The 23795-nt window shown below is 45.0% G+C and overlaps 1 protein-coding gene across 8 annotated transcripts in view; it reads right to left on the bottom strand.

Moving 5' to 3' along the window:
- Positions 1-205: 205 nt before the first annotated feature.
- Positions 206-23795, bottom strand: part of ABCC5 (ATP binding cassette subfamily C member 5) — a 91229-nt gene continuing 67639 nt past the window's right edge. For 7 of the 8 annotated variants that reach the window (XM_053309561.1, XM_053309564.1, XM_053309562.1 and 4 more), the window contains 12 exons: positions 21695-21841; positions 21202-21331; positions 20888-21041; positions 20646-20774; positions 14368-14554; positions 13242-13331; positions 12308-12497; positions 10207-10366; positions 9671-9749; positions 8468-8581; positions 1668-1832; positions 206-741 (listed from right to left, as the gene is read on the bottom strand). In XM_053309561.1, coding sequence (XP_053165536.1) covers positions 640-741; positions 1668-1832; positions 8468-8581; positions 9671-9749; positions 10207-10366; positions 12308-12497; positions 13242-13331; positions 14368-14554; positions 20646-20774; positions 20888-21041; positions 21202-21331; positions 21695-21841 — 1647 coding nt within the window. In that variant the 3' untranslated portion in view covers positions 206-639. The remainder of the gene's footprint in view (positions 742-1667; positions 1833-8467; positions 8582-9670; positions 9750-10206; positions 10367-12307; positions 12498-13241; positions 13332-14367; positions 14555-20645; positions 20775-20887; positions 21042-21201; positions 21332-21694; positions 21842-23795) is intronic. The other variant, XM_053309569.1, reaches the window with a different exon arrangement.

The raw sequence follows: 23795 nt of genomic DNA, 5'->3' as shown, positions 1-23795 counted from the left end.
TACAGACAGTTGCATCACCAGAGCCCATATCTCCCTGTGCAAGACAATGACACAGGCACAGAAGGGCCCAACTGCAGATGCTCTTCCTCCATCCGGAGACCTGGAAAAATCCAGCACTATGAGAAAACTGACTGCAAGAGACAAAACAGGGTCCAGTGCAGTGTGGCCAGAGCCAGATTCCCAGTACCATAAACTGTACACAAAATGATAGAAAAGAATATGCACTGGTATTAACACAGCGCTCATTTTAATATAAAATAAACAGCTTACATTTCCACTGTAAATATAGGCTATGTACACAATTCTGTATAGAGATATAGCTACATGTATAAAGCTTCAATATAGGCCTCTTGATACATTTATAATCCTGGCTCCCTGAGCCATTTTGTAGAGTGCATTTAATAGCAAAAATTAGTAAGAAGAATATGGAATAAATACCATAATAAAAACTGTGAAGAACCCTCTTTACAGTACTTTTTTTTCTTTTTAAAAGGTCAATCTTTACTCACAATGCTAAAAATTAAGAAGGTGGAAAGGCAATAATCTGCTTGGGGAACATGGAGATGGAGGAGGAAGAGGAGGTGCCTGCCACAGGCAGGGAGCATTACCCTCCCAATTAAAGTGACACTGCCCTGAATTCTAGCCCTTGACAGCGATCTTGTTTTCTGCAGCAGCAAAAATGGCATAGAAGCGGGAGTTCTCATTCGACAGGAGAGCTGATGGAGTGTCAAATTCCACCACCTAAAACCAATGAAGCAGGGAGATTGTTAGCAGAGTACAAAATATGTCTTGGGGCCCAAATAATGGCCACCTTCACATCAGCCAAATCATGTGCTGAGACCCCTTCTCCAGGTACCCCTGCCGTCAAGAGGGAAGCAGGGAATGACTGGAGAGCAGAGAACTTTCCTCAGTTGTGATGCCCCAATTATGGAATTCTCTCCTCTGGGAGGTTCACCTGGCATCCACTCTGCTGTCATTTAGGCACTTGACAGCTTTATTTTCCCCAAACTCCTGAGAGATTGTTACTGCTGCCAGTTTTATCCACAGTTTTATTCTGTGTGGAGTGGTAGCGATAGTCATGTATTCTTATATACCTTTTGTTAGATAAACACCTTGTGAATATTTTATATAGAAGGGTGGTTTATGTTCATTAAATAAATCACAAAAAAAGCAAGCACCATTTACAAACAAGCATTTACAAACGAATGTTCAGCAACACCACAGCACTGAACCAAATGGCACACAGAATCAAAGTTGAAAAGGGATCCAAATACATCATAGTCCAGTTCCCATCCTTTAGAAAAGCTTACCCTAGATGTTAAAAGTGTTCCCACCAAGAACCTGTCCAGTTGCTCCTGACAGACTTCTAAGGAAGGTTGTTGAATTATCTCAAGACCATTGGTTCATTGCTGAATCCCTTTTATATAGCTTGGAGGTTGTCTAGTGTTTAAACTGGATTCCCCTTCCAAGATTTTTTATTTATTTAGCATAGTTATATAACATCTACAAAAGGTGGTTCAAATTTTAATTAAAATATCCCTTTTAAATTTTATGCGTGCTGCAGAATTTTGTCTCAGTTTGAAAGCACTGTAACAGTTTGAGGACACTTAATCTGTATGAACTGGCAAAGGATTTTTTTTAAAAAAGAGCCTTCACTTCTTGCTCACCTGGCCTTGCATCAGCACCATGATCCGATCGGAGCCCAGGACTGTATGCAAGCGGTGAGCAATTGTCAACATCGTGCAGTCTGCGAATGCCTCTCTGACAGTCTCCTGAATCAGCAAATCAGTCTCCGTATCCATGGCGGCCGTTGCCTCATCCAAGATCAAAACCTGGAAATAGATAATAATCTGAGCTTCATTAAAAATACAGATACACTCTTCTCTTTGCACAAGGCATTCAAAGATGTTTCTTTCCACAGTCAACTGCGATTGCTACAAATGTGATTGAAAACCTTAAGATAATCTTCAAATTAGACTGTTGGGAGAAGACTTGCAATTTCCTTTCAAAACTCCTTGTATAAAAGAATTTGATAGGTATTCCTTCAAGTGTGTCACGTTCAGATACACTAGTACCCCCAAAAGAGAAGTGACTGTGGCGCGCAAGACTTAAATCTCAGGTTTTCAAAGCATTTGACATTTTTAAAGTAATCTAAGTTGGAGCCTTTTGCTCTATCAGCTACGTCCCTTCAGCAATCCTGGCTGCAGTGTTTGGTGTGGTTCCTCAGCCCAGCAGAGGGCATAAGAAGAACCAGCATGTGAGAAAGAGCAAGAGGACCCCCATCTTTCCTGCCTGCTACCTTAAAAACATAGGAGCAGCCCAAATTGTGCCTTGGTGCACACTGCACCAATCACATCAAGCGGTGCACTTGGCATGCACAAGGCGTGCCCCTACTTTCCCCACTCATTTTAAGAGAGTATAATTAAGGAGTCTGAATGGACAATTAGAAGAATAAGCATCTGGCTTTAAAAAATTATTATTTAGTGCAGGGTTGCTGCCCAAGTTCGGAGGTACAATTTTATATTTCTAGGTAGTGTTTGATCTTGGCATGATAGTTTTCTGATGTATATCGAGGAATTACCATTTCTGTGGATACCTACTGGGCATTTCTGGTGGTGAAGTTGTTTCATCAAAGAGAAGACTAATCTTAATAATTAACATCTAGACAAATCCAGTAAATCTCTAATGAGATGTTTGATTTACTTTGCTTAACATCTTTAATTTATTCTCTTTAAATCCCCGATTGGCTGGCTAGCTGAATGTTCTGCTGTTTGGGAACAAATGAACTAATCTGCAACTGCATTTGTTAATTAATCCTGATTACTCCTAATTCAGAAGAGATTAACTGAGTGAATCGTTGGCACTTACCTGAAAGGTCATTTTCCTCAGAGGTATGGGTTGTATCCGCAAAGGATGCTGGGCAGATACAACCCATTCCTCTGAGGGAAAATAGCATCTTCATGTTCAGATTAGCTTTGATTAATCACTCTTGATTTAGAATGCTTAAATTGAACTGAAATTATGAGGCTATTCTCACGACCAGGCGAAACTGGCCTAAGGGAGCCTAGCCTGGTTTCGCCTGGTCATGTGCTGTCACGAGAGCCACACAGCTCCCTAAATGCCTCTCCCCCTTAAACAAGGTTAGCTGAGTGAGCGCTCTGCTAACCCCGTTTATTGGATCGTGTATCATTGCGGCATGGCTCTGCGCCGCAGCAACTCACGAGGAGACCCCTGACCAGGAGGCTACAACAAGCCTCCCGGGGTCGGGGGCTCCCCAGAATGCCCCGCGCACTCACGCGGGGCATTCTAGACTTCCAGGGGCCAAGAAGCCCCTGATCTCTGCTGCCCCAACTGGCTCCATGACGGAGCTAGTAATCATGTGGGTGGTCTATCCGGCTGCCCAGGGCGAGCTGACTGCTTGTGTGTGGGAAGAATGGGCCAAGCCTGCTTTCCCCGCAAACGCCCTCATGGCCCTCCACACTGCTCATGTGGAGAGCCTTCAAGTCTCTTGACTGACTGAGATTTATTACTGCTTATCTGGGATATTTGAATTAATTTAAAACTGTGTTTTCCAATTAATCTTGACCGACTATCATCTTGGAACTGCAGCTTTAATGAGCTGAGTGACCACTGGCAACTAGATACAACCGAGTTAAACTACAGTTCAACTCTATTTTTCCACTAACTCTGGTTAATCTGTTTATCTGCATTAACTGATCTGCACCTTTGCTATTCAACTGGCTTTGATCACAGCTAAGCCAGTTATTTGAGTAATTGCATTTGTCTTTTGATTAACCATGATTGTTGCTGATTTGGAATAACTAAACTAATTTGTAACTGTGCCCTTTGATTAAATTTGGGTAACTATTAACCTATATGCTCCATCTTCTTTATTGATCATTTTGTTGATAATTTGATACCCCCCTTTTAAAAAGTTATAATAATTATTTGTTAGCATGTTGTGACAACAAGGAATGCAATAAACTGAGTAAGGTATGGAGAGTTGCAGTTTGAGAACCAACTTTCAAGATCTGAGCAAAGAAATCACACACAAATTGCAGCAAACAAGTCAGGAGATACACGATCAGTTAAAAACAGAAGCACATTTAAAAGAAATTAAGCAACTAAAAAACTCTGCCACTCAACACTCAGACCAATTAGAGAGTACTCAAACTAATTAAAAACCAATAGATTACAAAAGAATAAGGATTGTTTCTGCAACCCAGGAAAAAGAGGTTTTCCAACTTAGACATGTTGAGGATAAGCTGGCTCACAGAAGTAGGAACCTTCATATTAAAATTAGAAGGTGGGAGAAAAAGAAAAGATACGTTACTGATTTGGAGAATATATTCACTTCTATCTTGGGGTCAGATTTCTATTATTATTATTTATTTAAAACATTTATACCCCGCACCTCCAGTACACTTCTGCTTGGGGAAGCTCACAACAACAATAAAATAGATACAATGTAAAATAAAAATAATAAAATAAACCAAATTAAGTAAACAACTTAAAAGTCCCAGCTAAACCTACAATCAGAATTAAGTTTCAAATTAAAAGTTATTTTAAAAGCTAAAAATTGAGAATTATAAAAACTAAAGCTAAAGAACCTGCCAGATATAACCAAAGATGAAGCATTAAAAAGCCTCTTTTTAAAAAGCAGCTTTTAAAGTTCTTTTTTAAAAACACTGAGAGAGGGAGCATGGCGAAGCTCTTCATGAAGGGAGTTCCAAAGCCAAGGGTCCACAACTGAAAAGTCCCTGTCTCTAGTCCCCGCCAACTAGATCTTTGTGCGTGGCGGGGTCATGAGCAGGGCCTGAGACAATGAGTGGAGGGCCATGGCAGGTTCATATGGGTGAATTAGGGATGTGCACAAAACCAGTTTGCCCGGTTCGGTTCGAATTCGAACCACATTCAAACCAGGAGGTGGTGGTTCGGTTTTGGTTTTGCTCAGACCTCCTCCTGGTTTGGTTCAAACTCGAACCGTTTCAAACCGGTTCGGACATCCAAAAATTGGTAGGATGGTAGCTGGCACCCAGTGGTACCTGCCACCCAAACCCCAAAGCAATCGGACACTCGTACGATTTTTAATGAATTTTTGAAAATTATTTCTATTTTTTTCTCATAGGGTATAATGGGACACGAACCAGCCCATTATCCCTTATTGTGGAGCACCCATGGGTGCCAACAACCATGCAAACCCTGAAGCAATCGGACACCCCTATGATTTTTTATGAATATTTGAAATATTTTTAATTATTTTTCTCATAGGGTATAATGGGACCCGAACCAGCCCATATCCCCTATTGTGGAGTACCTAGGGACACAGAAGTGGGGTGAGTGGTAGACAACCAGGGGTTCCTACTGTCCACAAAGTTCCAAGGCGATCGGACACTCCTCTGATTATTGGTGAATTTTAAAATTATTTTGGAATTCCTCATAGAAAATAATGAGGATTGCAGCAAATGTATAGCTTCACGTCGAGGAGAAAGGGGTGTCCTAGAGTGGAGTGTGGTAGTTCCCAAGGTGGGCAAGGAAGCTATGAGAATTATTTGAAAGGAATTGGGCAAAAGGCTGATTTTTAAGTGATTTCTGAAGTTTACGCGACTTTAAGGTTTTTCTCCATAAAGAAGCATGGAGGTGTCAGCAAATGTATAGCTTCACGTCGGGCGGAAAGGGGTGTCCACGAGCAGAATGTGGTGGGTGGTAGTGCCCAAGGGGGGCCAGGTAGCTATCAGAATTATTTGAAAGGAATTGGGCAAAGGGCTGATTTTTAAGTGATTTTTGAAGTTTGTGTGTCTTTAAGGTTAGCAGATGAGAGTGGATTCATGGTTTGTCATTGAAAATCTTATATGCTACCAAAGAATCTATACTCAGAACACTTCAGAAACAACAAAACCCAGTACCCCATGGGTTAGCAACCCATGGAGGTAGTTGGCACCCTCGCTCTGGGCCACCCCAGCACCCCCCAAGTGCAGTTATGGGGCTGCTGGAACCTCCATTCTTCCCTATGGAGAAAAACCTTAAAGCCACTTGTGGAGTGCTGGGGTGGCCCAGAGTGACTGGTGGTCTAGTGCAAAGAGGGTGCCAACCACCCCCATGGGTTGCTAACCCATGGGGTACTTGGTTTTGTTGTTTCGGAAGTGTTCTGAGTGTAGATTCTTTGGTAGCATATAAGATTTTCAACTCAAAAGATTAAACTATCGATGAACATATCCTTGTAGGTATTGTATATTTATATTTATGAAATATACATATTTATATTGGCCTAACGAAACTTGACATTTGTAAAGCAATACGCTATTTTTATGAGGACTTCTATAGTGATTATAGTTATAACTGTTATGTCATTCATTTTGTTTGCAATAAATATTAAAAAATTAATTCGAACGGGAAAGCCAGAGTTTTCCAGCTAAACATGTACTAGCTTCTGTGCTTTCGTGACAAATCTGTAGATGCATGAAATAAGCAGCAGAGCAGCCCACAGCTCCCTGACACAGTTGGAAAGGAGCAGAAGTTTACATACTTTGTTACCTACAGAACCTGTTACCTATATAGCACTCGTCCCAAAGCAGAGACAGACGGCAGAGCGACCAGGGCGATCGCCTCCAGCTCCGCGCTCAGACAGACTCCCCCACTCAGCACCCTGGCTGAGCAGCCTGCCCTGCTCTCTCTCCTCTCCCAGTGCCATCACATGCATGAGCCCGGCTTGCATACAAAGGCAGATGCAGAGAGGAGAGATGCTTAACATGCTGTGTTCTTCCCCCACCCCAATCCTATGCACTATTTAAGTGCTTAAAGTGTGTGTTACTTTTTTAATACTAATAGTGTTCATGAAAACCAGCCTGATCCAATATCTTGCAGGATGGGTTGCATATGGAACAGGATTCAAATCCTCAGCCGCTAAAGTCTAAGCACCCTTGGAGTTCTTTGGCAGGTTACTCTTTCAACATGTCCTGCCTCACAGGGTTGTTATGAACTAGAATATAATTAACCAATGCCCCAGAAATCAATCAGAACTCAAAAGGATAAAAGCGGGATGAACATGCAACATTAATTTGTCTTCCTAAAACTTTTAGATGCATGTCCCTTTTACAGAGGCGTATCTAGGGAAAATAGCGCCTTGGGCAAGCATTGAAATTGCGCCCTTACCTGTAGCCCCTTTGAGGGGCTTCCTAAAGGCTGTGGCTGGGGGTCTGCAAAGGTCCCCCCTCCCCCCTGCTGGCCTCTAGGGCCTCACAGGGACCATTTAAGCATGTGCAGTGGCCATTTTGTTTTTGGCAGGCTTTTTTTAAATTAAAAAAATAATAATTTTAAGAAATGGCGCCCCCTTCAAGTGGCGCCTGGGGCACGTGCCCTGCCTGCCCCACCCTAGATACGCCCCTGCCCTTTTACTCCCCCAGACACCAAACGGATTCTGCAATTAGGCGAGAATCATATTAGCAAATCCCTTCCCTGTGCATCTGAATGTAAGATAAGCACACACATCTGCACTGATTCTTAAACAGAAATGCATTATATAAAGAAGTTGTGTGAGTTAAGCAGTCTCTAACAGGACACCAGGCAAATAAACAATTGGTTTTAACTGACTATGTCTTTGTTTTGTTGTTGTGAACCACCCAGAACTGATAGATGGGGTGGTATAGAAATATAATATATTATGTGGGGTGGGAATACGTTAAGTTACACACTGAAATGTTCTGCTAATGCATATCTGCATAAATAAACTTGTTACAACCTTACACTCTTGTTTGTTCAGTTGCTGTTTGGGCCCTCAAGAACTCAGGCGTTAAACAGTGCGTGTGTCACAGAAGGGTTTTTATAATTTCATGGAGGAGAAGTCTATCAACAGCTACTAGCCGGAGGACTATAGGCCATCTCCAGCCTCAAAGGCAGGATGCCTCTGAGTACCAGTTGCAGGGGAGTCACAGCAGGAGGGATGGCAAGCCTTCAACTCCTGCCTGTAGGCTTCCAGCAGCATCTGGTGGGCCACTGTGTGAAACAGGACACTGGACTAGATGGGCCTTGGGCCTGATCCAGCAGGGCTGTTCTTATGTTTGCGTAGGGGGATGATGCTTTTTGGAATGAAGGTTATGCAAAAGAGCGAGAGCGCGAGCGAGAAAGAGAAAATGAATGTATATTATATTAAAATATTAAGGAGGCTGCGCACATGCTGATTCGCCCCCAGCTCCACAACCCTCTAGGGATAGCCCTGAACAGAGGACAGGGAATGAGTGATTGGAGGTAGTGGTGCACTGCAGAAAGCAAAGGAGTTTGTCTTCTGGATCAGAGGATGAAGCCAACACACAACTATGCTGATGAAAAATAAAATTCAGACACAATCTTCAGCTACAAGTGTGGTTGCCATTCTTATACAGCCTCATTCCTTTAGAACTGGCTTCCAAGTAGATGTTTCTCGGGAAAGTAGATTTCAAGCTACATACATGGTTATTTCCCTCCACCTCACCTTACAACGACGTAGCAAGGCTCTGGCAATGCAAAGCAACTGCCTCTCCCCAACAGAGAAGTTTTCACCATTTTCCATCACTTCAGATTCAAGTTTCATGGGCAACTGAGAAATCTGGTTGAGAACAAGGGAAAAAGAGATGAACCAATGCGATGGCCTAACAAAGTCACAGCACCATCATATTTATTAGAGGCAAGGCTGTTGTGACAATGCAGACATGGGAAAATGCCCTATCCATCACAATAGTCCAAATACCTAGTAGACAATGGAGAAGAGCACATAGATATTAGTAACCAAGATCAGCCTCCACATTTCAGAAGCTTCTGATGTAGGCTATGTCAGAATGAAAGAATGACACGGAAAGATCTCTAGAAAGAATTCATCCCAATCAATATCACACACAATAATTCATGAGCATGTATAAAATTTCTGAATTAGAATACTCTTGGAAAAGAGTTGGAAACGAATTCAGAATATATTAGAATTATTTCATTATTTTATTTTCAAGTTATTACTGTTTCTGACAGCTTGTTACCCCTGTGGTTCCAGGTCAGCATAAAAGCAGTGATCTCCAGAACAATTCTACACAAGGAACACATGTCATAGCAACATAGGAAGCTCCCTTATACCGAGTCAGATCATTGGTCTACCTAGCTCAGTATTGCCAACAATGACCAATAGTGGCTTCTCTAAGGTTTCAGGCAGGAGTCTTTCCCTACCGGGAGATGCTCCCAGGGATTGAACTTGGGCAGATGCCCTACCACTGAGCTATGGACCCACTCCCTGTCGCAGGAAATGTTATCCAAATCTGTTACACAAAAAACCCCATTATCTAACTTGTTCTCCCTCATCCTTTTTGAAACCCCACATCTCTAATCCTGCTTCCAATTTATCCAGTTGTTTACAGACATCCCAGGCCTTACTGCAGGAACAGAGTCTGAAATAATATGTGAAAATTTAACAGCTGGGCTTAATTTCAAGACAGGTCATTTGTACAGAGAATGAATGAATTCTTGCTGATTATTTTAAAAACAAACCATCTACATCTTCCAGTGCCTCCTGCTCACTCTATCTTAGAGAATTATCACGGATGGTCAGCAAGATTCTTTATTGCTTGCACAAAGCAACTTTTGTCCTCATAGAAGGGGTTACAGTAAAGTTACTGCCCCGCCCCCCCATCCTGCTACCAATCCCCAAACTTACACATTCTTTCATGTGAGTCCTTTCCAAAGCATCCCAAATTTGCTCTTCAGTGTACTGTGTGAAAGGATCCAAGTTCGATCTACAGAAAAGGAAAGTAGAAATAGAAAATAACCACCCAACCTGTGTGCATCCACCATAATTCATACCACAGAAATTCACACATGAGACGTTGTTTTAAAAAGCCCTCCAGTGTGTGAAGCCCCCAAGTGAAAACCATTTATCATGTATTATTCAGAAGTTGAAAGCACCACAGATCCTTATATTCATATATATATATATATATATATATATAGAGAGAGAGAGAGAGAGAGAGAGAGAGAGAGAGAGAGAGAGAGAGAGCGCGCGCTAGCCTTGAATTAGGTGCAAAATGCAGTGAGCAGAACCAGCCTAGCACATTATGTTCTCATGTCACTTACTGTTACATGCCCCAGTACCATGGAATGTCCACTTCTCTTGTGGCTAATTGAACCTTAGTTGAAGCGAGCAGAGTACAAGAATAACGCTTTCCTATTCCTTTGCCTATGAATTCTACTAACCTCACCGTACCACTAAACAGCACAGGCTCTTGAGGAATTATGGAGAGCTTGCTCCGAAGATCCGCTAAGCCAATGTCATTGATTTTCACTCCATCAATTTTAATGCAGCCTCCTGAGAGTTCAACTAAGCGGAAGAGAGCCATTCCTAGAGAGGACTTCCCTGAGAAAAAGAGAAAAAGGAGGAATGTTTTGAGAAACACACAAATCTGATCCTGGTCCATAAATCAGACCAAAACAAATCCATTAAAATCTTACTATTACATTGTACTTGCAGAGCTGTTATGTCAGGCCTTCTGCAGCACCAAAACAGCTCTAAGAGGACTAGGACAGCTACAAAGGTGCTGCACCTGGAGGAAGCTGGAAAACTGTTCTCATCTACTGTGCTGTGAGGTATTTTGCTCAGAGAACAAGAGCCACCCACTGTTAAAGAAGGCTGCTGTTCCACTCCAGCATGCCCTTATGATAGGCAGAAGCGTGAAGCACAGACTTGCACTCTCTGTGAAGTCAACAGCAACAGAGTAAACCTCGTTTGAGAGGAAGCTGCATTAATATTATTTATTTATTTATTTATTATTTTTATTTATATACTGCCTGACTCCAAAGGCTCTAGGCAGTTCACAAAAACAAAAGTAAGAAAAACAAAATAAAACAAACTATTAAAAATAGCAATTTAAAATTTTAAAACATTCAGAGATTACTAAAAGCCTGGCTGAAAAATTGTGTCTTAAGGGTTCTTTTGAAGGCTTGCAAAGATGTTAAACCACGAATATCTATAGGGAGCGCATTCCATAGCCCAGGAGCGACTATGGGGAAGGCCAAGTCACCACCAGATGAGCCGGCGACATGGAGATGATCTTCTCTCGATGATCTCAATGTGTGGTGGTGATCATGCAGGAGGCAGCGCTCTCCTAGGTAACCTGGTCCCAAGCTGTTTAGGGCTTTAAAGGTAATCACCAGTACGTTGTATTTTGCCCAGAAACCTATTGGTAGCCAATGCAATTGCTGTAAAACAGGCATAATATGGTGTCTCCAAGACACCCCAGAGATAAATCTAGCTGCTGCATTTTGAACCAACTGAAGTTTCCGAACCACATACAAAGGCAGCCCCACGTGGAGCCCATTGCAATAGTCAAGCCTAGAGGTTACCAGAGAGTGTACCACAGTTCTGAGATCACTATTTCAAGGAATGGACAAAGTTGATAGAAAGCACTCCTGAGCCATAGCTTCAACTTGAGAAACCAGAGTCAGGCCTGGGTCCAGAAGCACTCCCAAGCGACATACCTGTTTCTTTGGGGGGACAGTGCAACCCCATTCATAATAGGAAGATCTATCACATCCCTCAAAGCATGAAACCTTACCATGAGTACCTCCATCTTGCTTGGATTCAGCTTCAATTTATTATCCCTCATTCAGTCCATTACTGCCTGTAGGAAGGCATTTACGGGGGCTATGTCATTTCTTGATGATGATGTCAATAGAGCAATAGATTTGGGTGTCATCAGCATATTGATAACACCCAGCTCCAAATCTCCTGATGATCTCACCCAGCGGTTTCACATAGATATTGAAAGCATCAGAAATAGGATGGACCCTGAGGGACACCATACAATCGCTCTTGTTTCAGAGAACATTTATCTCTGAGCGACACCATCTGGAATCTACCTGAGAGATAGGAACAGAACCACTACAAAGTAGTGCCACATATTCCCAAATTTCCCAGACAATCCAGAATGATACCATGGCCCATAGTATCGAAAGCTGCAGAAAGGTCCAAGAGAACCAATAGATTCACATTCCCTCTGTCCATTCCTTGGTAGAGATCATCCATCAGGCCAACCGATTAGTAACAAAGAGGGACTATGTGTGTGTATCAGCTGGACAGGCACATATGATAGCTCATGTTAGTCAGCCAGCAGTCTTAATGGAATCTGTTCTGACATGGAAGCAAGTAGGTTTGTTGCACTTTTCCTCTCTACTAATAGTAATCTCTACCTACATGACCACTAGATGGCTCCAGTCAGCTCTTATCAGTACTGATCGTGGGCTTTTCAGATAGAAATGATTTCAGCTTCCTGAAGGAGTCCTCCAGTTGCTTCCTTACCTGACCCTGTCCTCCCCACAATGCCAATCTTCTCCTTGGGTTTTATGGTGAAGGAAACCTTTTTCAGAACAAGGGGAAGGTTCTCCCGATACCGCATTTCTGCATTTTCAAAAAGGACTTCTCCTTCCTGGGGCCAGTCTGGAGGGGGAGATTTGTTCTTAATCCGAGCTGGAGCCTCCAGCGAAAGAGTCTTGGAAATAATGAATGGATGGGGAAAGAGACAGAATGGAGAAAAAGGACAGTCAGGCTTCAGCAGTGAATAGTCTTCTTGGGAAGGTTTCAACAGACCACAGCTGAAAGCAGTTAGCTGCGTAATGGAATACAAGCAAGATTCAACGGGAACTGAAATTTGTGTGCTAGAAAGCAAGCAGAGGCAAGTATTTAAGAAATGAGAACATGGCTACTAGTATTATCAAATCTAGAAGTCAAACAACTTGCTATTGGAACTAATTATCTGCTTGGGATTCATCCACTGGCTGTTCTCTGGCAGAAGAAGGTTGCATCCCCCCGCCACTCTCAAAAGGCAGCTAGATATATAAATATATGTATAGACAGATAGGTAAGAGATCTCTCTCTCTCACTCTCACTCTCTCTCACACACAGCTGTAGGAACATAAAAACCAAGAGGGCTCCTCTTCACAAAGGAGGTTCCAAAAGCCTCCTGATGTGGACAAGAGGAATTGCCCATCACCACAGGATGTCATCCTCTCCTAAGACCAGAAACAACCAATACATGCGCACACACACGTGTTCAGTTTCTGATATCAGTGGTATTGTGTCAGATAAAGAGATGTCCCTTGATTCACTATCTTTCAAACGTTTATGATCATGCTTAAAACTTTAAGCACTTCACAAAGTCAACTGAAGTCAATGTTAAGCACAGCTGAGAACAGCTAAAGCAATTAGCAAAACATTGGGAAAACACTTTTGATACCTTGATATAGTGATCAATTCTCTCCACGGAGGTAAAGCGGGCCTCTGTCTCTGAAGCCAGTCTGACTGTGAACTGGAATAAGCCTGTTAGCTGAGGAAGCAACAAAGAGTGTTTTAATCCACTTAAACGCACAGCTCTGGCATGTCCATTTATTAGCTTATCTAATGCAGCATTATTAGCTGTACAGCACACCTTTTGAATATTATAACTCAAGTAGTTTCCAAAATCTCAACCCAACACATTTTTCAGGCAACGGAATGGTAAACATGAGCAAGACACAAAGGAATAGCCATGTACTAAAATAAAAAGAGTTGCAATTACAATTGATACTAAACCACCAATAACGAATGCAGATGAGTCTATCCCGAGCACTATGAATGAATTTGCTATCAGAGTTAATATGCTGTGTGCCTGTAAAGCAAACACCACTATCAACTTATCAATATTTCTAAATATGTTCTTTTCTGAACATACTGGTAACAGCTTTTGCTGTCTCTCTTATCTAGGCTTGATTATTTTTTAAAAAAATTGTAGGGCTTCCTTAGTTCTATTTCAGACTACAGATATTACTTCATTCTGCAGTCCATCTCTTATTTCTTGACCATAAATGACCATGTTTCTCCCTTTTTTCCCTTTACAATAGCTTCCTTTCCATTACATATAGTGTTGTTTAAATCCTGTTTTATTTTAAATGCTTATACTCAATGGTTTATCACTCTTCTTTCATTTGTCTTTATATTCTTCCCAGAGCTTTGTGTTCTTCTGGTAGAGTTTTAGTTAGACCAAGGATTATACCTGTAACAGTACACAGTCCCTCCTGCCCGTAGGCCCTCTAAGGTTTGCCCTCCAAACAAGTATTTATTTTCCCACACAGAAGCTAAATGATTACTATTCCTCCTGCTGACAGCTTTCCTCCTGAGCATCTAGAATGCTCATAAGCATTCCATGGCAAGATTCCACCAATGGCTCAAGGGCTTCTAAGACAAGATGACATGCCAAAGAATCATTTTTAGCATACTATAATGTCCTCTGCTCAAACCAATATGCTCTGCTATCGAAGTAGAACAGCATTGTTGCATGTAATTAGAGTTCCAAAACACTTTTGAAAAACTAGAGAAACACTCACCTGAACAGCATAGGAGATTGCTAGCCCGGCATAGGCGGGAGATATCTGGCCGTGCATTAAGACAATCATTAAGCCAGTGGTTGTAATGAGGGCAATGCTGACTATGTCCAGTCTGACAGCTAGCCAACGCATTGCACAGCTGAACAAGTAGAATGGTGCCTGGTTGTCATCCAGCAATTTCTGGTACCTGGAAAGATGGAGAAACACTTGCAGAGGAAAAGGAGCATTGGTCACTCACCATGAAGGCTTCTTCTTGCTGCTGGTGTTGAAGACATTTCACATGGGTTATCCTGCCCAGCATGCTCCAGAGGGCAGGACATATTTAAATTAGTCAAAGCCTTTAAGAGGCCCGGGAGAATAGCCCCTCCCAGTTTAGTTAGTCAAGCCAAGCTTCTAGAAAGGAAGGGAAAAGACCATAAGAGATAACAGTAAGTGTGAAAAAACAAGCAAACAAGGTACAGACCAGTAGCCGCGGATGCCCCTGATCGGTTGAGATGTCCTCAACAACAGCAGCAAGAAGAAGCCTTCACAGAGTGGCCAATGTTCCTTTCTCAGCTGCTGGGTGAGGACATCTCACGTGGGACATGGCACAGCTAACAAGACCCTGGGAGGGAGGGCGACCCCGGCTACTTGGGAGGAAGGACGTGTTGAAGCACACTCCTGCCGAAATCAGCCTGAGAGGAGTGCAGTAGGTCTAGCTTGTACTGTCTCATAAACGTGGATGGAGAGAACCACATTGCCGCTCTGCAGATGTCTTCCAATGGAGTGTTCGTGGAGAAAGCCGCCGAGGTGGCTGCTGAGCGAGTGGAATGAGCTGTGAGCTTCAAAGGAGTAGGAAGGCGCTGGACTTCATATGCCAAGGAAATACAGGCCTTGATCCATCTGGACAAAGTAGATGTCGAGACTTGTTGTCCCATCATGGATGGTAGGAAGGACATGAACAACTCTTCCGTGGAATGGAATGAAGAGGTCCGAGACAGGTAAGCCTTCAGACAGCAAAAAACATCAAGCTTGTGCCAATCTCTCTCTCTTGGGTGAGAGGGGTTACGACAAAAGGACGGTAGGACTAGGTTCTGAGATCTGTGGAATACTGAAGACACCTTTGGTAGTACCAAGGGATCCGGTATCAGAGTAACCGAATCTAAGGAGAAAGTGCAGACTCTGGGATTGGTGGATAGGGACCTGAGTTCAGAAACTTGCCTGGCTGATGTAATAGCTATCAGGAAGGCTAGCTTCATGGACAGAAGGCGGAGAGAGATAGAACGCAGTGGTTCAAATGGAAGTGCATGTAGTACCCTGAGGACCTTGTGGAGGTCCCAGGAAGGGAACCTGTGAACTACCAGAGGAGATGATGATGTGGTCCCTCTCAGGAAGCATTTCAAGTGTGGGTGCGAGGTCAGGCCTTTCCCTTTGAAAAGTGACAGAAGTTATCTTAGGGCTGCTGCATGTCGTTTGATGGTGTTGGCTCGTAGTCCTTTGTCTAGGCTGTCTTGGAGGAACAGTAAAAGTCCCGGAAATTCACATGTAATTGCTGAAAGTTTGCATTGCCTGAACCATCGAAGAAAAATGCGCTAGGTCGATTGATAAATTCAGTTGGTAGAAGACATTCTGGATGCCAATATTGTATCTAGGACTTGCCTGTCATATCCAAGACAGCCGAGTATGTTGCATTCAGTCGCCAGGTGGCAAGCCTGAACCAAGCTGGGTCGAGATGGAGGACTGGGCCTTGACTGAAGAGATCGTTCTTCGGTGGAAGGAACCACAGGCTATCCACCGCCAGGTGAAGAATTTCTGTGAACCATGGGCGGTGAGGCTAGTAGGGAGCCACTAGAATCACTTGTGTTCCCATCAATCAAATGCAGCAGAGTAGTCTGCCAAGGAGTGGGACTGGTGGGAAAGTGTACAATAGTTCCCGGGGCCATGGAGCTGACATGGCATCCACCCCTTCTGCCTGTTGGCATGGAAAGCGGGAGAAGAAACGAGGTAGTTGGGTGAGATGCGAAAAGGTCCACCAACTGATGACCCAAGACTCTTGTGAACAGATGGAAGATCTGAGGGTTGAGTTTCCATTCCGCTGGCTGCAACTCTTGGTGACTCAGCCAGTCTGCTTGAGTGTTGAGGGAACCACTGATGTGATGTGCTATGATGGAGGACAGGTGCGTCTCTGCCCAATACATTAGTAGGACCGATTCGTGGTGGAAGGACTGGGATCAGGTCCCTCCCTGGGGATTTACATGAGCTTTCACTGTCATGTTGTCCGTGCGTATCAGGACATCCTTGAGTTGGACCTGTTTCTTGAAGGCCATGAGTGCTAAACGTATGGCCCTTAGTTCTAGCCAGTTCATGCTGTGGCACTTTTCCTGTGGAGTCCAGGTGCCTTGGGCTGAGTGTGATAGACAATGTGCTCCCCAACCGTAGAAGCTGGCGTCTAACGTGACAATTATACTGGAAGGGTCCAGAAAAGGTCTGCCCTGACTCAGGCGGGAAGGTTTTATTCACCAACATAGAGATTCCTTTATTGAAGGAGGTAGAGTGACCCTTGTGACATTTCTGTGTGATCTCCAATTGGTATGGTAGGAGAAACCATTGTAGAGGGCAGAGATGGAAATGTGCCCAGGGAAGTGCTTCTAAGGTGGACACCATGAGACCCAGTAGTTGGGCTAGGGTCATGACTGACACCCTCTTGAGAGACAATAAGGGTTGGGTTAAGAGTAGTATCTTGTCCTTTCTCTCCTCCAGGAGGAAGAGTCTGTCTCTTAATGTGTCTATGACCACCCCCAGGTGTTGGAGTTGTGTGGAGGGAGTCAGGTGGCTCTTGGCAGTGTTTATTAGAAAACTGTGAGAAGATAATGCAGCGAGGGTGGTGTTTACATCTTGTATTGCGGACTCTCTGGATTGTATGAGGAGATTGTCTAGAAAAGCAAAGAGTCTGACCTTTGGGAGTTGGAGGTGAGCCACTAGGAGGGCCATCACCTTGGTAAAGATCCTTGGGGCCGACAAGAGGCCAAATGGTAGCGCTTTGTACTGGTAATGGCATCTCTGGTAGGAGAAACAGAAGAGGTGGCAGATTGGTATATGAAGATATGCCTCCGTGAGGTTGGTTGATGCTGGAAGGTCTCCATGATGTAGAGTTTCCGCTATGGAGCGGAGCATTTCCATTCGGAATTTTCTGCGTCTGACCCACTTGTTGAGGTATTTGAGACCCAAAACAGGTCTGAAGGAGCCGTCTTTTTGGTGCACGGTAAATAAGATAGAGTAAATGCCTCAGAGTTGGTGTGGAGGAACTGGTTCTATTGCCAAAATGGTGAGAAGGTGGTTGATCGCTTGTTGTAGAGCCACGTGTTTCAGGTGGGATTTGGAGTGGGGCGTGGGTAGGAATCTGTCCCTGGGACGGGCGATCAACTCTATTTTGCAGCCGTGGAGGATCTTGTCTAGGACCCATTTGTCAGAAATGGAGGCTTCCCATGCCTGGAGAGTCAGGAGGATTGTTGATGTTTGGATTGTTGTCCAAAGTGTTGCTTCGTAGCGTTAGCCTTGAGGTTGATGCGAGGCCTGTTCCAGTTGGTCCACTGTGGTCTTGTGTCCCTGTCTCTGGGATGAAAAGTGGGTCGAAAGGGCTGGTTGAATCTTCTATTATGTCACTTGTCATCTTTGAAGGTGGACAAAGGGAGTGCTTTTTTCTGATCCTTCGTCTCCATTAAGATATCTTGTAAGGCCTCGTCCCCAAAACATTTAGTAGTTGTCAAGGTGACTGATGACAGGTTAGAGTGGGAAACTGTGTCGACCTGCCAATGTTTATGCCATAAGGTGCATCTGGCCACGATGCTGTTGGCTGTGGCATGTGCCCCGAAACGTACCGAATCAAGTGTTGCATCTGCTATGAATGCTTGGGCCTTTGAATTTTCAAGAGAATATGTCTCTGTCTGGGTTGATCAGGCAGCGGTGATTGAAGGAGTTTGTCTGTCCAGAGTAGTGATGCCCTAGAAAAGACAGAAGCTGCTATGGACACCCGTATGGATAAGGAAATGCATTCATTTTCTTGAGCTGGAATTCAAGCTTCTTTTCAGTGGGGTCCTTGAGCACAGATTCTCCATCTCGGGGCAGTATGGCACCAGATGTGAGAGCAGCCATGTGAGCGTCAACAAGAGGTGTCTGAAATAAGGTTGCTGCTGTAGGGACAAAGCCATAGTGTTTGTTAGCCAGTGTAGTAGTCTTCTGCTGTACAGAAGGAGCCTGCCATTCCTGTCTTAGTACTTCTTCAAAGGTTTCCGGTAGTGGAAACAACAGATCTGGAGAAGAGGTGGTGGGAAGGAGCAGTATTACCGTGTAGGCCCTCAATATTCAGGCCGAGAGTCTGTAAGGCTATTACAAACAGGTTAGAAAAGTCTTCAGATAGAAAGAGCCTGCGTGAATGGGGAGAGGGCTCCTCCTGTTTGCCATACAACCATTCTGGTTAAATGACCAGCACTGCATTTGCGGCGTGGCCTGGAGCAGCTCTTCCCTGCAGGGAAGAGCCGCTCCAGGCCATGCCGCGAACGCAGCGCCAGCCCGAGTCTAGCTCCCGAAGGGGCTGCACGGCCCCTTCAGGAGTTAAATGGCCAGCCCTGCGCCAGCCTGACTCACTCACTCCCAACTCCCGAACAGAGCTGTGGGGCCCTGTTCGGGAGCCAGACCACTCCCCCCGCATTTGACGTCAGACGCAGGGGGTGGGGTGAGTGGAGCCACCGCCGCCGCACAGGGGCCGCTGGCGGTCAGGGTCCGCCACTGGTCTGCCCTGATCCTGTGGGGGCAGGGGTTCCATAGGCCTGCCTGGGTGAGGGTCAGGGGAGTCAGTCAGTGATCAGGGATGAATGCTCAGCCAAGGATTGCTTATGCTTTCGGTTTCACTTTTTGTATTTTTTTCTCTTGGACTTACGGGAATGCTTGTGATTATGACCTGTTTTTGTCTTTTTAGGAGAGGGTCCAGAAGACACTGAAGAGAAGTCCGAGTCCTGTGAGAAGAAGGAAGTGGACTACTCCCTGCACTTGCTGTGCTTTTTATGTGGGCAATTCGGGTGGTGTTTTTCAAGCGTTTGGTTTAACAGAGAGGAAAACCAGAGATGCCAGGGTTCAGGTACTTCTCTGGTGGGGGGGGGGGGGCGCGGGACGGCAGGGCCTGTGGGAGGTTGGGGACGCACTGGTCCACTAGGGGCTACTTGCCCAAAGGGTCCTGGACTCACCAGATCAAGCTGAAGTGTGCTGGCCAGCATTGTCGGCGTCTCTATCTGCGTACTCTCTGGCTGAATAGGCGGTGGTTGTAGCGGCATCGCATTTGGAGCTCCTCCACCCACACCCTCAGGAATGGATCAAGGGGAAGGCGTTTCTCCCTGCGATGAAGAGTCCGGGAACCCAGCAGAGTTGGCTGGCAAGGAGGAGCCCATGGATACATCGTCCGTCCCTTCTCCGGGTATCGGTTTGCTTTTCTTTGGGGTGGGCTTCGTTCCAAGGGACCCAGGTGGCTTGGCCGGAAGCGGCGCTGGCCATGAGATATCCGGAATGTTGAAGACAGCCTCCTCTAGGACAACGAGGTTGGGGCTTTCAGGCCTGTTGAGGGGGGAGGCTGAATGGTCGCGATTTCAAGCGCGTTGGATTGCTGCAAGTCGGCCACTCTGGTGTCCCTTACACCCCCGCCCCCGTCATGCCCATGAAGATGCAGTGGTTCGTGGCGGGGCGTCTTGGGAGGCGTGCACCATCACACAGTGGTGACGGGGCTTACCGGGCTGGAAAGAGTCCGCTGATTTCTTCCCCTTCCACATCAGTACATAAAGGATGCCGGATCTCTGAGGCTCCATCGGCAGGAGAGGAGAAAAGAGCGGGGAAGAGAATGGAAATGGTAGAGGAGATGTTTTTTGTTGTTTTTAAAAGGTGAAGAGAAGGGTGAAGGAGGAAAAGAAAAGTGGAGTAAAGGCAGAGTGGTAATAAAAGCAAGGCAGCATCGTCCGCTCTGGAGCTCTGCAGGACAAACTAAACTGGGAGGGGCTATCCTCCCAGGCCTCTTAAAGGCTTTGACTAATTTAAATATGTCCTGCCCTCTGGAGCATGCTGGGGAGGATAACCCACATGAGATGTCCTCACTCAGCAGCTGAGAATGCTACACCTTCCAAGTATTTAGCTTATTTAAAGTTAGCTGAAAGAGGCTTCATGAGAGTTGACTGACAGATTGCCAAGTATAACAGTCAAAATCTAAAGTCCAGCAGCATACATACAATGCATTTCAGAGATAAAATTAGCTGACTAACCTCTGTAAGAACTCCTGCCCTTTATTGTAGGCATGGATCGTAGAAAGACCCTGTATGCTTGAGGTGATGTGTGAAAGGAATGGAGACTGTGTGATGTTGTCCAGGCGCTTCAGTTCCCGAATGAAGACTCTGCAGATGAACAAAAAGCCAAAGTGAAGTGAGAGATCTGGCACTGCAAACAATTAAGATCACCTTCCTGGAAAAACACAACTGAGCAGTCCCTGAACTATGCTTGTATTTACCTGGATACAACGTGCAGGATAGTGAAAAGGACAATGAGGGGCCCAACGGCCATCAGGAACCACGGGAAGACCCCAGCGATCATGCCCACACAAAAGAACACCAGGATGACGTTCTGTATAAACACTTCAGCTTGAAATGGCAGGCGGACATCAACTGGAAGACAAAGACCAAGAGATGGCCACCTTTACACAGGAAACTAAACCAAAGCATTCCAGCCAACGCGGGCAACACTTCCACCCTACTGGAGTTTTCTTTTTCTTTTTTCCTGGTGGACCAACACAGCTACCTAAAAGGTTTAAGGGAAATTAGTTACCTTCATCCATATCTTTAGAGAATCTATTGAGAATCCGCCCAGTAGGTGTGGTATCAAAAAATTTCATAGGGCTGCGGAGAATCCGTCGGAAGAGCTCATCATGGAGCCTAGAAGAGGCTCGCAACGTCCCCTGCAACAACGGTAAAGGAGGGTTACTGGACCCAGGAAAGAACATCAGCTGTCTGTGCCATGCAGCCAATCACTGCAGGCTCCAAATGGAGAGTCACCGGCTTCCCCATCAGCTCGTCTCAAAAGGAAGAGTTCAGTGGCTGGCGCCACAAAGACAAATCCCTCCTCCCTCACAGGAGCAAGACACAAAGGCTCCAAGAGAAACAAAGAGGGCAAAGCAATCGCCCCAGGAAGCTTTCTAATGTATATCTGGTGAAAACAGCCCTCCTTAGGGGACTACCAAGATGTAAGCCAGGCTACCGGGCTCTGCTGCACTGAACAGCGGAACAAAAAGAGAAGATGACATTATGTCCCCTGCACATACCTTGACAAAGACGACACCACGCACAGCTTTCAGAATCAGCATGACCCCCATTGACAGTGCATAGATGCCGGCATAGTAACGCATGTGAGGGTTGTCCTTCATACTGTTGCTCATAACCGTTTCATTTCCCAGCATCAAAGTAGTGTTCTATTAAAAACCAACACCGGTCACATGACCAAGACGGAAACAGGATATTGGTTTGTCCTGCTTCGGACAGTCAGCTGACCTACTTCTAGCTTATACAACTTTCTTAGTTTTGCCTGAATATACATCATAAAGGTTACAAGTGCTGGAAGAGACTCCTATGGAACTTGACAAATCTCCAAGACTCTGTAACCCCTATAAACCTAGTAATTCTACAAGTAACATATTGGTGGAATTGTTAGTAGCCTTCTAAAAATCCAGGGTAACGCAGAAAAATATATGCATTCTTACTGCAAGGCTGTTTAGACTGCCAAATGTATTAGATTCACAAGTGGTTCTTAAATTCCTCAATAAATCTGTAAAGCGTGGTTTCCTTTGACATTGTCTGACAATATCTTGAACACTCTTTCTTGTGTATATATACTATTAAACTTACAGATCTGTCATTCTCCATCCTTTTCCCTAGCTTTTTCTAAATACAGGACCAACAGATGCTGTCTCCCTGCAACTTGGTACTGCTTCAGTATTAAAGTCTCCCTAGAAACAGTTGTCAACAGTTGGATTACTGGAGCTCTAAACTCATTTTACACATGTTGATATTGGCTTGGCTATCCCTTTACCTCCCTTAAAGAGATTAGAGAGGCAATCCTATGCACACTTACCTGGGAGTAAGACCTATGAAACACAATAGCACTTGCTACTGAGTAACTGCATAGAACTGTACTGTTAATATGCAACTCACCCACTTTACAGTGTCTTGGGATCCACCTAATATAAGATTCCTTTGGCCACCTTAACCTTTAGTCCTCAAACAAGATATCTACCATGCGTATTAAAGATATTTTTAATCTGCCTGTCATAAAGACTATTAAATTGCCCTATAAATACTACATTAGCGGGGGGGGGGGAATCAGTCGTAGCAGTATAAGTGAGAGGAAGCTAATCACGACAAACCAAAAGACCTATGGAACAGGGGTACCTGGCCTGACATCTAGAAGTCAATAAATAAGGAGAAAGAACAAAACTTCTTTAAAAGTAAGTTCTACAAAGGTAGCCCTGTCCCATGTCACCCATGCTTTACCAGGATGTGCCTATTTTTATGGATGGATGGATGGGCTTGCTTTTCAACCCAAATTCCCAAAGTGAGTTACAATATGAACAAGCAGCAATAAATGCATGAACACTTCTCTCAACATCTCTGATGGAGGATGGCTTGTTGACTGTATGGTTGAAGACAGGCACAGCTCTGGGAGCGGAGGAGCCGGATCACAAACTGGTTGCAACCAGGCTAATGGAGGGGCCTGGCTCTCTGATGAAATAGCGGCGGATACATGGGCGTAGCGTCCATTGTGCAAGGGGGGACAAATGTCCCCAGGCCTGGAGGATCAAGGGGCCCACAAGGCCCTGCCACCTCCGCCCTTTCTGCGCCGGGCGCTGGTGCCCTACAGCTGGCAGCTAGAATGGGGCCAAAGGCAACCAGATCAACGTCACCAACAAGGAGGATGCTGGGTAAGCATGGCAGCTTTTCCCCTTGGCGGGCCGGTGTGGAAGGCTGGGCCCCAAGCCACTTCCATGCGGCCTCGCAGCAGCAGCTACCTCCCTTGCCTGCTGTAACGGAATGGGATGGCTGCTGCGCTGTTGTGTGGCACGCCATAGCCCTCTCTTGCCTCACTGTCCCACTTACAGGCTGAAAAAATGAGTCAGGCAGGCCCTCCTCCTCTGTTCTGGAGCAGCCTTTTGTTGGTGCCATGTGGCAGCAGAGGGAGGGGCAGGCGAGCCTGTCGCCTGAAAGGGCCACTGTGGACTCGCATGCCCTTCCTGGGCGTGCTTTGGGTAGCAACCGCTTCTAACTACGGGGCTTGGCTGCTTTTCTCAAACATGCACCTGCCTTGCTTCCTCTTAACCACTTGATGGAAGCTCTCTGTAGCATGCCGAAGCTTGCTGGAGAAGAAGTAGA

Source organism: Hemicordylus capensis, chromosome 3 (assembly GCF_027244095.1).
Source record: "Hemicordylus capensis ecotype Gifberg chromosome 3, rHemCap1.1.pri, whole genome shotgun sequence".
Lineage (NCBI taxonomy): Eukaryota > Metazoa > Chordata > Lepidosauria > Squamata > Cordylidae > Hemicordylus > Hemicordylus capensis.
The sequence above is the reverse complement of the archived record's forward strand: the minus strand, read 5'-3'. Positions and strand labels throughout refer to the sequence as shown.